The following is a 14,127-nucleotide window of genomic DNA, read 5'->3' as shown; positions in this document are numbered from 1 at the left end:
AGATTTGGCACATCCCCCTTGACACTCACCAATTTTTATTGATGCCCCATAGGAAGCATCCTACCTGGATGCATCACGCCTTGGTACAACAACTGCTTTGCCCGTGATCACAAGAAACTGCAGAGTTGTGGACACAGCTCAGCACATCACGGAAACCAGCCTCCCCTCCACGGACTTGGTCTATACCTCTCGCTGCCTTGGTAAAACAGCCAACATAATCAAAGACCTCACGCACCCAGGACATTCTCTCTTCTCCGCTCTCAGGCAGAAGATACAAAAGCTTGAAAGCATGTACCACCAAGCTCAAGGATAGCTTCTGTCCCACTGTTACAAGACTATTGAATGGTTTCCTGGTACGATAAGATAGACTCTTGACCTCACAATCTACTTTGTTATGACTCTTCACATTATTGTCCACCTGCACTGCACCTTCTATGTAGTTGTGATACTTTACTCCGCATTCTGTTTTGGTACTACCTCAATGCACTGTGTAATGAATTGATCTATATGAACGGTATGCAAGACAAACTTTTTCCACTGTATCTCGGTACAGGTGACAATAATAAACCAATTCCAATTCAGTTCTGTGGACTGAACCAAGACCTTAGAGTAGACCATTAATTCACTACAAAAGCACAGCTTAAAGAAAGGTTAAATTACAAAAGCTAGCTTCAGAGTTGATTTGCAGTTAATGCTGGACTGAATAAGGAAACCAAAAAAAAAAAAATTTGGATTATGACTGTTCATAGGGCAAGAAAATAAGTGTCTGTTGCATTGTGATATAAACCCTGCTACCCAAGGTCACATTTAATTTTGTTCTCTGCAAATTCTCATTGGAGCTCATTGCAGAAAAGGAAAGCAATGGTCTTAAGGCCATTTGTTCATGAATCTCCACTCAGATTATGCCCATTTCTTCACTGCAAAACCCAGATTAGGAACTAGAGTAGACAATGAACCGTCTCTGTCAGCACTGTGGCATATCCACACTTTATTCTGTGGTTTGGATTGTGCCTTTATTTAGTGCAATAGGGAATACTGAAGTACTTTACCAGAACTGATGTTTTTTTTCCCAAGTGTACTCACTATTGCAATGCGTGCAATGTGGCAGCTAACTTCTGCATACTAAGTTCCCACAGACAGCAACACGATAACCAGCTGATTTGTACAAGTGACATTGCCTGTGGTACAAATATTAGCAGGGCACAGAGTGGAAGCCTTATACATTTCCTTGAAACAATCCCATGGGATTCTTGTTTGTTGTTTTAAATTGTGCACGTGTGCATACACATACACACATATAGAAGGCAACTAGAAACTTGGCTTAAAATCTGATCAGAAGCATACTCCATTACATATTTGCACTCAAGTCTCTGAAATGGGGCTTGAATTTATAAACTGACGAGGTGAGAACGTGGTTGATTAAATTATTCACAGTACATCTGCAGTTGCAAGTACTACATTAATACTTCAAAGAATCATATTCGTATTGCCCCAAAAAGAAAATCTATTGTAGTATTTTGAATCAGCAACTTAAACATTAGAAAGTCCCATAGTAATTCAAAATTAGGCATAATTAGAAGGAACCATATTTCAGTTTCTCTGCAATTCTGCATATTTAAGTTTCCAAACCAAAACGGTCGTATGAGAATTATACTTAAAACTATTTGAGATTGAATATCAAATAGAGAGTATCACTCTTACACATTCCCAGAGCACAGAGAATCTCAGAAGTTGGCTTCCCTCACTGATCTTCAGTTGGAATATCCAATGGATTAGGCACCGAATTACATCACTATTAATCGCTTTACTTACAGCTGAACGGGACTCTGAGACCTTTGCCTTCTTCAGTCTTGCTTTGGCTGCATCCAGATCTAGTCTTTTATTCTGCAAGAGCTTGCGTTCTTTCTGAAAGCATCAACAGATTGCAGGTACACACATCATGAAATCGCCAATAATTCTAACTGAAACCTATTCTCCAGTGAATGAAAACTGACTTGCCACTACTTTACGCAATGGTATTAAACATTGGTTTGCCATGTTATAGTTGTCAGTGCAGTGCTGGTGTGATCTTCAAGGGCATTCTTCACTACCAAATATATTTAGGGTCATTTTAAACAATATGTCACAGTCACAGAGGGTGGCATTGAGCTTCCTGGGTGTTAAAATTAATGTAAGATCTGAAAGACTTAAAGGGAGGTAGATTTAGTGACAGTTTCCATTTCAGTTTTCCAGCCAATGCTACCTGCAATAACCAACTGATGCCTACATTGCCAATAAAGAGAGTAACATAAATTAGTCAACGCTTCAGCCTATTATGGCAAGCATGCCAAATGTCTTCTTTGCTACCCTTTACACCCGTGTCACCATTGAACTATGAACTTGCATCTCAAGGTCCTTCTGTACATCAACACTCCTGAGTTCCGTGTCTTTACTGTATATGTCCTGTAGTATTTGATGTCCCAAAATGCCTTATCTCTTGTCTGGATTAAACTCCATGTGCCACTGCTCTGCCCAGTTTTCCAATTAATCTACATCCCTCTGTATCCTTTTACTATCTACTACTTCACCAGTTTTTGCATCGTTAGAAAACTTATCAGTCCACCTACATTCTCATCCAAGTCATTTATATATTACAAACAACAAAAGGTCCTTGCAAAGATCCCCGCAGTATGCCACTGTTTACAGACTTCCAGTCAGAAAAATACACCTTGATTATTACCCTCTGCTTCCCATCACCAATTTTGGATCTAATTTACCAAAACACCTTGGAATCCATGTGCCCTAACCTTCTAGACCAGTCTATCATGCAGGACTTTGTCAAAAGCCTTGCAATATTGATTAGAGTGTAGCGGTTGCTACCGCGGAATAAAACAAGACTCACTCGGAGGATTGCCAAACAGAACTGGTTTATTTTCCCGCCTTGCGCGGGCCCTTTAAGGGAGAAAACTCCCGCCCAAAAAACCGGCAATGACGTAAGTCCTACGTCATCAGGACTTTCCCGCGCGCGGGTTCTCCCCGTCGCTCGGAAAGACGAGGCCCGCCGCCATCTTGGGCCTCGTCGCTCCGACACCGCGCGACCCGACTGCCGAGCCGGTTCGCCCGACTAGACGGTGAGTCGCCACAAGAGGATACATCACTGCAGTATTTGAGGATGTCCTGGAAGGCTCTTCAAATGAGGTCATATGGGTAGAACTTAAAAAAAGGGGTGATCACTTTACTGGAGTTATAATACTGCTCCTAATCAAAAATAAAAATCATCAGGATATAGAGCAGATATGTAGACAAATCAAAGAAAGGTGGAAAAATAATGGTATAGTAGTGGGTGATTTTAACTTCCCCAAAATTGATTGGAATTTGCTTAATACGAGGGGCTTAGATGGGAGTGCATCCAGAAGACTGAGCCAAAACGTAGATATTCTTGCTGGACACGGGACAATGCTGGACCTAATCTTGAGAAATGAGGCCAGGCAAGTGGTGGAAATATTAGTGGATGAGCATGTTGGGGTTAGTGATCATAATCCTGCAAATTTCAAGATACTTAAAAGGATAAGGGTTGTCCCTAAGTCAGGGTCTAAAATTGGAGGAAGGCAGATTTCAATGTCATAAGACAGGACCTGGCGAAAGTAGATTGGGAGCAGATATTTGCATGTTGAACAACATCCAATGAGTGAAGTCAAACAGTAATTGGTAAGGCATGAAGGCATCTTTTTACTGTGTTAGGGGTTTTTAAAAACAAGAGGGCATAGGTGTAAGGTGAGAGGAAGCTTTTTTTGAAAATATAAACAGAGTGGTAATCCCATTTCTGTGCTAAACGATTCTCTGACTCTTAGTGGGACCTTTTAAAAGTGAGATGGTGGGAGTTCTGGACCAACATGTTCCTGCAAGGGTGGAAGATAAGGACGGCAAATATTCTGGATGACGAAGGACATTGATGGCCTGATGAAACAAAAAGTATATGACAAGCATAAGCAAATGAAAACAAGAGAAACCCTCAAGTACAAAGTGTGTAAGAGAATATTTAATAAAAATGAGGAAAAGGGTATGAAATATTACAGACATATATATTTGAGAATCCCAAGGCATTTAATTATTAGGAGCAAGAGGCTAACCAGGGAAAGAATAGGTCACTTTAGAGACCAAAGGGGCAGTCTGTGGGTGGAGCCAGTGGATCTGGGCAAGGTCTTAGATGAGACCATGGAGAAAGATATGGCAGATTCAGAGAAAGGGACAGCGGAATTGAAGAACATGATAACATTAAGAAAGATGTTTGATATCTTGAAGCACAGAAGTGGCTAAGTCCCCAAGATTTTGAGAGACATCTCAGGCTGCTATGGGTGCCAAGGGAGGAGATTCCTGGGGCCTTGACAGAGATTTTAGCACCTTCACTGGGTACAGATAAGATACCAGATGACTGGAGGATAGCAAGAGTGGTTCCTTTATTCGAGAAGGGCAGCAGGGATAAGCCAGGTGACCACAGGCTAGTGAGTCTTACATCAGTGGTAGGAAAGTTATTGGAAAATAGACAAGATTTATTTACATTTAAAAAGGCAGGGATTCATTAGAGATAGTCAGTAAAGTTTTATTCATGGAAAATTATGTCTCACTAAACTTGACTGGATACTTTGACGAGGTAACTATGTATATTGACGAGGACAGTGTAGTAGATATTGTCTATTTAAGAGACAATTTATTTAAGGCCTTTAACAAGGGATGCATGGTAGGTTGGTCCAAAAGGTTAAAGCCAATGGGATTCAAGGCAATATGGAAAATCGGATTAAAAATTGACTTGGTAATAGGGAGGCAAAGAATAACAGTGAAGTGTTGCTTTTTTGATTGAACATCCATGACCAGTGATGTACCACGGGGATTGGTGGTGAGACCCCTGATGTTTGCGATATACTGTATATTAACAATCTGGGTGTCTGTAGGAGGTACGATTAGCAAGTCTGCAGACGACATGAAACTTAGTGACATTGTAGATAGTAAATAGGATCATCTTAGGCTACAGCATGGTATTGATCAGCTGGAAAGTTGGGCAGCACAATGGCAGATGGAATTTAAGCCTAATAAGAAGTGCAAAGTGATGCATTTTGTAAGGTCAAATAAAGCTAGCATGTACTCAGTAAATGTTAGGGAGTGTTGATGAACAGAAGAACCTTGATGTACAAGTCCAAAAATCCCTGACTCGGGTGCCTTGGTCTCTCAAGCCATTTAATAAGATCACGGTTATTCTAGCTGTAACCTCAACTCCACCTTCACATCTACCCATGGGAGCATTTCACCCCTTGCTCATCAAGAATCTGTGTGTCTCTAGTTCATCTATGTATAAAATGAATGGCTCATTCTAAAAAGCATCCCCTCATTCTAGAATTGTTAATCACAATAGCTTAATTCACATAATCAAATCTACTCAGAGTTCAATTCTCAGTTTTAAATTGCTGGCTGTGATGCTATGCAACAAAATAGCAGAAGGCAAGTTTGATCCTACATTAATGGGTTGGATAAAAAAGAAAGGAAGGAGAGTCACATTATTGTTAGTTCACTCGGAGCACTGAAAGCTGTTCACCTTTAAGCTACAGGATGTACAGGCAACACCCATGCTACGGGGGTGGGGGTTGCATTCCTAGAAAACAGTCTGTATTGTGATTTTCTGTCAGGCGAAGCCATATCATTTGTACAGATAAAGAAATAAGAGTTGAAAAAAAATACATTTTGTATTTATCATTTCAGAAGCACTTGGATAGGCACATGGAGGGGTGGGACTTAGGGGGATATGGGCTGAACACAGGAAATTGGGACTAGCTGGGTGGGCATCATGGTTGGCATGGACTGGTTGGGCCGAAGGGCCTGTATCCATGCTGTAAGACCATTTATTTATTTACTCACTCACTCACCCCCCCCCCCCCCCCCCCCCCCAAACAATAAATTCCATAAGAGCAAATTTTTATTCTGCATCCCAGAGTTTCTGGATATTGATTTGCGAATTCTGTAAGGGCAAATTTCTGTTACCCAAACTGCTATAACACAGAGATTGCCTGTATACATATGCCAGGAAGAGGAAGAATTTCACATCCTTGAGTGAATTCAGATCTCAGTACACAGTCAAGACTTTAAGCAGGAATGCTATGTGAGTGAAGAGCTAAGACAAAGTAGCTTCAACTTACAGATATTGTTTTGTAGTCTCCTTCCAGAAAGTTCCTAAGGGGCGTCAAAAAATTAACTGCTGATGTATGTATTAGTTCTCTCTCCGCGGCACCAATTCGGTTTTCGGTTTCTCCACATTTAATAAGAGCACTGCCTGTTGGGAAAAAAAATTAATTACTCTGCGCATTTATAAAAATGATCTTCAATTTCTAGTAAAATGCAGTTTTTCCTGTTCTAGAAACCTCTGACATGATTAGAAAATTAATCCTGTAGTTGAAATTTTAGTGTGCCAACACAATAGCCTGCCATTCAAAGGCACGTGCATTCAATTGTTTTTATTAAATGCTGAAATTCATTTTCCAAAGGCCTGGTAGCCAAAACATTTTAGTATGACTAAAATTTAAGCTGTATGCAAATCCTAGCAACTTTACACTGTAAAGTTATTCCCAATTGAGCAGTAAAAGCTTGATTGCAAGAAGGACAGTTCTGTGCCAGTCATCTTCGAGTGATAATTACCAAACCTAATCAAATTTTCCTATTTTGATCACAAGATGGCATTAGGTGATGCAACTCCAGTAAGAGGAAGAAAGCAGAAATTCATCAGGATAAGGCTACTGTTTAAGATTGCAGAGCGGCCCATTTGTCATAGAATTATAAAACAGGAGGCTATTCAGTCCATCATGCCCACGGGCACATTGTGAAATTATCGCCAATCAACCTTCATACATTTAGACCCCTCAATAAAATATAGCTCTACTCAGCACAGGAAGTTAATTTTTGTAAATGCTTCATGCTTCTTACCATATGCAGTCCCAGGACCAAAATCATTTCCAGCATCAAGCATATACTGGCCTAATTGTTCAAAATTATTTATTCGAGATGGTGCTTTACGATCCAGTTTTTCATAAACAAATTCTTCTATTCTGGTATCTATAGATGAAAAGAATGAACCAAATAAAATCTGATTTAGAGATCATGCACAGCTGCATCACAAGATAGTAAATGAGGATGAATTCTCTATGGCTGCACACAAACAATAAAAAACATCCAAATTGCATTTTAAAGTATGCCAGAATCCTGCTCATGGCAATTAAATACTTTGCGATTCTGGGTATTCGTTAGGAATTGGTATAGGCTACTCAGCCTCTTCAACCAATTCCAAGGTTTAATTAGAACATAGTTGATTTGGACCAGCTCCACTTAATTCCCCTCCTCACCCAATAACAGGCGTATATAAAAAAAGCCTTTGATCACTGATGCATGGGTTCAAATCCAAGATGAAGGGGAAATACTTGTATGTCTAGTCGTAAAGATCCTGTATAAAATGAGCAGTTTGAATAATAACAATCTACTTATTGGCAGAGAAAAAAAATAACTATAACACTAGTTGCTAATCACATAAGGGCCACAGGAAAACTACCCTGGTGCAGTGTTGGTTGCTCTTCCAAAGTCCCTTACTGAGGTTTCACTTGATGCTTAAAACGTTAAGCACTCCATCCCAACAAAATCCATCATCTTGCTAAGCTGGCGTAAATGTAAAGACAGAGCGTTGCCCAAGAATTTCAATCTTTATCAAATCAAGAAGTATTTTGTTGGATTATAAATGCTAAATTCCAGGATTACATCTTTCAGTGGCAATACAGAAGTATAGAGGTTTTAGGCATGATAGAGTCACAGTGCTGATTAGGGAGAACATCACAGCAATACCGAGAAAATATTATGAAGGCACCATCCAACAAGACCATATGGATAGTAGCCAAGAATAAGAGGGGTGGTGGGAGAAATCACTTTGCTGGGGTTATACAACAGGCCTTCTAATAGCAGGAATTAGAGGAACATATGTAAGCAAATCTCAAAAGGTATTAAAGCAATAGGATTATAGTAGTGGGGGAATGTTGACTTTCCCAATATTGATTGGGATTGGCTTAGTGGAAGGGTTTAGATGGGGCAGAATTAAGTCATCTAAGATAGTTTTTTGAGAAAATATATGGGGGCTGTACTTAACCTCATCTTAGGAAATGAAACTGGGCAGCTGGTGGGAGTGTCAGTTGGCAAAAGTAGATTGGAAATAGATGCTTGTAGGTAAAATAACAGCTAACAAGAGGGAGTCTTTTAAGAGAGTAAGAGTTTAGGGTGAAAGACAAAATGGCAAGATTAGGGAACCTTGGAAAATAAAGGTTATTTAAGGTTTGATCAGGAAAAAAAGGAAGCACGTGACAGATATAGGCAACTGTAATCAAGTAAGTCCCTTGAGGAATACAGAAGGTATAGGAGAGTAGAAGAGGGAAGTTGAAAGGGCAAAAATAGACAATGAAATATCCTTGGCAGGTAAGATTATGAAGAATCCCAAGTCATTCTACATTAGGATTAAGAGGGGAGCAAGGGAAAGAATAGATTCTCCGAGGAGCTAAAGTGGATGTGGGCGAGGCCTTAAATGAACACTTTTCACCTGTATTCACCAATAAGAAGGGCATGGAGGATAGCGAGCTTGGAGGAATATTTTGATTGTCTGGAGCATGCAGGTATGAGGTGGAGCTGTAAGATTCCTTGGAATGTAGAAAGGTAGACAAGTCCTCAGGGCCAGATGAAATCTATCCCAAAGTGCTAAGGGAAATTAGGGAGGAGGTTACTGGAGCCCTGACCGATTTTCTTCCATCTTCATTAGCCATATTTACGGTGCCAGAAGATTGGAGGATACCCAACTTTGTTTATTGAACACAGGCAGTAGCGATAAGCCAGGTAACTACTGGCCAGGGAGCCTTTATCAGTGGTAGGAACATTATTGGAAAGGTAGGGAATGATTAATGGTAGCGAGTATGGCTTTGTGGGGGGGGGGGGGGGGTATGGAGGGGAACTATGAATTTGATTAACTTATGAGAAGGTAACAAGAGTTCGATGAAGGCAGGGTGATAGACGTTGTCTATATGAACTTTAATAAAGCACTTGATAAGGTTCTTCATGATAGGCTAGTCCAGAAGGTTAAGGCATATGGGATCCAAGGTGAACTAGCTAATTGGATTCAAAATTGACTTGGTGACTGGCTTGGCAAAGGGTAGTGGTGGATGGATGTTTACTCATAGGACATCAGTGACTAGTGATGTACCACATGGATTGGTGCTGGGACCTTTGCTCTTTGAAACAACTTGGATGTGAATGTAGGAGGAATAATTAGCAAGTGACAGGAAAAATTGGTTGCATTGTGGATAAAAGAGAAAGGTTGTCTTAAGTGTCCTGCAGGATACAGATTGGTTGGAAAATTGGGCAGAGCATTGGCAAGTGCAAGATAATGCATTTAGGATAGTTATACAGAGGTAGAACAAGTACAGTAAATGGTAGGGCACTAGAGAGAGAGACCTACAGGTCCAAATCCATAGCTCCCCAAAAATGGCAATGCAGGTTAATAGGTGATGGAAGAGGCATGAAGGCAAGTATGCCGTAGAGGTTGGGACATAGAATAAGAGTTGCGACATCATGTTGCAACTTTACAAAACACTGTCTAGGCCACACTTGGAGTATTCTGTGAAGTTCTTGATACCACACTGTAGGAAGGATGTAATTGCACTGGAGAAAATAGAGAGAAGATTCACCAGGATGCTGCTTGGATTGGAGGATTGTAGTTATGGGGAGAGGTTGGGCATTTTTTCCCTGGAGCAAAGGAATTGAGAGGTGACCTGACAGCAGTATATAAAATTATGAGAGGCCTAGATAGGATAGATAGTCAGAATCTATTTCCGAGGATAGAAATGTCAAATACAACATTTTAATGTGGCAGGGCAAAAGTTTAAAGGAGATGTGCAGGTTAGGTTTATGCATTGTGCATTTATTTCAATTGCAACATCCAGTTTAGATCAGTTGTAATGAAATGTCCTCTTTCTGTGTTGCAACTTCTAAGCACTTCTTAAAACTGCAATTCTAACTTGATTTTATATTTGCTACCACCAGATGGCTGGTATTTTTATATTTGTCTCCTTAAGTACACTGCAGAGTACGAAATTCTTTACTTGGGTTTGGCTGCAACAACACTTCAGTCTGCTTCATTATTTTTTCAGTCCATAGTTTTGTACTTTCTGCTTTGCTCAGCAGATTCTCCAGCTGGGCATCCAACTCTGTCTTCTCAGCTTGACCAAACTTCTCCTCTGTAAACTTAAGCAAACCAAGGAGATTAAAAATTTGCAAACTTACATTTTCAACAAAACAAAAAAGGCACTTTCTCTGGTACACAAGGCCATCAGACTAGGAAAGGGTTTAGAAAGTGGGCATATCAGGGAAAGGGATGGGATTCGAGAATCGGAGTAATAAAAAACAAGATGGCGCCAGAGTGTAGCGACTCATTGCAAGCTGCTCTCTACAGATCTACTCTTTACCCTTCCTATAATCATTCTACACTTTTAAATTTAAACTCTATGTCACTATCACTAATAATGTTTTTATTGTTTTTACCTGTACTACATCAATGCACTCTGTACTAATTCAATGTAACAGCACCGTAATGAATTGACCTATATGATCGGTATGCAAGACACGTTCTTCACTGTATCTTGGTACAAGTGACAATAATAAACCAATATCATGGAAGAAGGGTGATGTAGGACGAGTTCAGGGGGTTAATTGGTTAAAGTGCAGTGACTTAGTGGAAGTGGAGTGAAGGCTAAGGGACTACTTTAAGGAGCTGGCCACGGCTACTGGGATTCCCAGCAATGCAGCATGTCAGAGAAAATACCTCGAAGATGAAGAGCATGGCAGCACTACTCTCAGACTGGAGAGGGAGCAGCAAAGAAGGGACTTGGCTGCGACTGCCCACCCAATCAACCCGGTGACATTGTATTCAAACCTCATTGCTCCACAGTACTGAGGGACTAAAAATAGACAAAAAATTTGCTGTTTCTTTCACATTTTAGAGTCAGAGTTAACAGCATGGAAACAGGCCCTTCAGCCCAACTTGTCCACACCAACTAAGTTGCCTACCTGAGCTAGTCCTATTTGTCTGAGATTGGCTCATATCCCTCTCAACCCTTCCTGTACATGTACCTGTCTAAGTGTCCTAGAAACATTTTAATTGCGCCCACTTTGACCACTTGATACGACACCTTGTTACATATGCCCATGCATGAAGTTGCCCCTTGGTTGTCCTTCAAGTCTTCCCCCGCTCACCTTAAACCTCTGCAGTCTAGTTTTAGTCTCCCCTACCCTGGGGAAAAAAAAATGGTAACCATTCACCTTACCCACGTCCCTCATGATTTTATATACCTCCAAGGTCACCTTTTGGCCTCATATGCTTCAGGAACAAAAGCCCTAGCCTATCTAGTCTCTCCTCATAACTAAAGCCCTCCATTCCTGGAAACATCCCCATGAATCTTTCCTGCACTCTTTCCAACTTCATGACATCCTTCCTATAGCTAGATAATGAGTATTTACAAATTCACCACATAAATTTCATATCTCAAATTTCTGGGTAGTGGTAAACTTCCACAACCCGAACAGCCATAACATGGGAGCCGTCTGTAATATTTTGAGACACGCAAGCTCACTAAAGACAAAATGAAGTAGAATCAAAACCTCCTGTGTTAATAATAGCATCTGTAATGCTTTGGATTGCATGGTCACCACTCCCTCCCCCACACACCCAGATTGAGAGAACATTTCTGTACTACTGCATGTTTTTCCACAGTTCAGATAAAAGTGCATTGACCCACCAACATAGTTCACTAAAATCCTACTTGAAATATTACACCAAATAGGTTTCTTGCACTGAAGTCAAAAATATTGCTAAAGTTAGAAGACAGCTGTATTTCTAGGTTAATGCAAACCCTGCAAAATTTTCAATTGAGCAAGCTCAGTTCTGACTAATACCTTCCCAAAATCTTGCATTAATAACAGCTGTTAGACAGAATTTGCGAGACCCAATGGCATTAGAAACTGCTGCTGCAGGAACTCTTATGCTACTTCCTATTGCACTAACTTTAGATTCTATTTGCTTAGTATTCAGTGGCAATTAACCTATACAAGGTTATAAAATTACCTAACCAAAACTCAATGTTGTCTTTAGCATTGCCTAAATTCCTTAAATAAAATCTTCTGTGAAAATTCCTGCAATATTCCATTAACAGTTAAGAGAATTCACTACTGCTGAATGATGCAAACAAAAAATTTCATCCTGCTTGCCAAAACTTAACATGCAGCAAAGTATTCAAAACAATATGCAAACAACCTACTTCCTATCCCATCCATTGCTACCATTGAAATAAAGCTGGTCATAAAATTCTTCAAAGATAAAATTAGCAATACAGAAGAGCTGGCTTTTTCCCTCCTCAACAATGAACACCTAGAAACTGGCTAATATTATACATTTTTCCTTTCATGAGGAGACAGCTGAAATAAATTACTTGCTGTACAAATTCATATTTTGACTTAAAAGCTATGGAAAGAAAAAAATAGGTGGTCATATTTCTCAGAGGTTAAAAAAATTAACATGTTCCTTGAATTGAAAATAGTATCAGAAGATAACTTTCATCTCAATCATCATGCATTTCCTCTGTACCACCCTAGAACAATTGATAAGCCAGTTATAATTGCAAGGCCAATGTGCTGACCATATTGGTTGCCATGGGAAACCAAACAGAATCATTAATGAAAACACAGTCTCAAAGATGCTCAAAGCTTCCTCCACATAGATGTTTGAAGGCAAAGAGCTTCTGGAGGCCCACAAGTTTTAACTCTACATCTTGATCCCTTCCAAATTCTTTTGCAGTGGTCTCACTTAAAACAAGTGATACCTAAACTAGTAAAATAAATGAAATCTATATTACATGAGGATTAAAAAATAACAAAAAGCTAAATTAGAACAGAAACACTGGCTGAAAGTTGATGCAAAAATAAATGGCTTAAGAAAATGAAAGGCAACAAAACTAAATGTTCCAAATACAGAAAAAAAATTACTTTGAGTGGAGAATAAAAATTGTGCAACAATTCATGTATTTGAAATGTTCTGATTCTCACAATTTATTGGCCAACAACAAAATTTCATTTTTATCCCTAAATAAAAAGGGAATACTTGCTATTATTGGGAGTGCAGCAGAGCTTCACCAGACTGGTTCCTGGGATGGCAGGCCTGTTGTACGAGGAGAGATCAAGCAGGCTAGGTCTCTATTCTTTAGAGTTTAGAAGAATGAGGGTTGCTCTCATTGAAATGCATGAAATTCTTCGATGGTGTAACAGAGTAGATATGGGGAAATTGTTTCACCCTGTTGAGGAATCTAGAACCCAGTGCCACAATCTCAAAAGCAAGGGCAGACTGAAATGAGGAGAAATCTCTTCTGTCAGAGTGGTGAATCTCTGGAATTCGATCTTGGAGGGCAGTGGAGGCTGTGTTCATTCTAAACAGATCAATAAACTTTTGGATATTAAAGGAATCAAAGGAAATGGGGATAGGACAAGAAAATTATCTTGAGATAAGTCAAACATGATCTCAGTGAATGGTGGAATTGGCTTAAGGCACCAAATGGTGCCTTCCTGCTCCTCTTTCTTATGTTAATGACTCAGCTGCTTCACCAATGATCTTCCTCCTGACAAGGTCAGAAGTGGGGATGTTTAGATCACAAGATCACAAGACAAGGGAGCAGAAGCAGGCCATTCGGCCCATCGAGTCTGCTCCAAGGAAAAGGGAAAAAGAAATGGGGTGGGAAAAAAAGAAGAAAAAAAAAACTATTCTAATCCCATTTTCCAGCCTTATCCCATATCCCCTGATACCCTGACTATTTAGATATCTGTCTATCTCCTCCTTGAACACCCCCACTGATCTGGCCTCCACTGCTGTGCGTGGCAAGGAGTTCCACAATTTCACCACCCTCTGGGTAAAGAAATTTCTCCTCATCTCTGTCTTGAAACTGTACCCTCTAATTCTAAGATTGTGCCCTCTGGTCCTGGACTCGCCCACCAAGGGAAACAGCCTAGCCACATCTACTCTATCCGTACCTGTCAACATTT

At 40.1% G+C, this 14,127-nt stretch overlaps 1 protein-coding gene across 4 annotated transcripts in view; it reads right to left on the bottom strand.

Annotated features, from left to right (window-relative positions):
- Positions 1-14,127, bottom strand: part of LOC127567725 (endophilin-B1-like) — a 46,675-nt gene that overhangs the window by 19,899 nt on the left and 12,649 nt on the right. For 3 of the 4 annotated variants that reach the window (XM_052010700.1, XM_052010698.1, XM_052010699.1), the window contains exons 2-5: positions 10,146-10,287; positions 6,946-7,074; positions 6,165-6,298; positions 1,813-1,905 (exon numbers count right to left, since the gene is read on the bottom strand). In XM_052010700.1, coding sequence (XP_051866660.1) covers positions 1,813-1,905; positions 6,165-6,298; positions 6,946-7,074; positions 10,146-10,287 — 498 coding nt within the window. The remainder of the gene's footprint in view (positions 1-1,812; positions 1,906-6,164; positions 6,299-6,945; positions 7,075-10,145; positions 10,288-14,127) is intronic. The other variant, XM_052010701.1, reaches the window with a different exon arrangement.

Source organism: Pristis pectinata, chromosome 3, assembly GCF_009764475.1.
Source record: "Pristis pectinata isolate sPriPec2 chromosome 3, sPriPec2.1.pri, whole genome shotgun sequence".
In the NCBI taxonomy this organism is placed as follows: domain Eukaryota; kingdom Metazoa; phylum Chordata; class Chondrichthyes; order Rhinopristiformes; family Pristidae; genus Pristis; species Pristis pectinata.
Note: the sequence above shows the minus strand (reverse complement) of the source record. Positions and strands in the feature narration are given on the sequence as shown.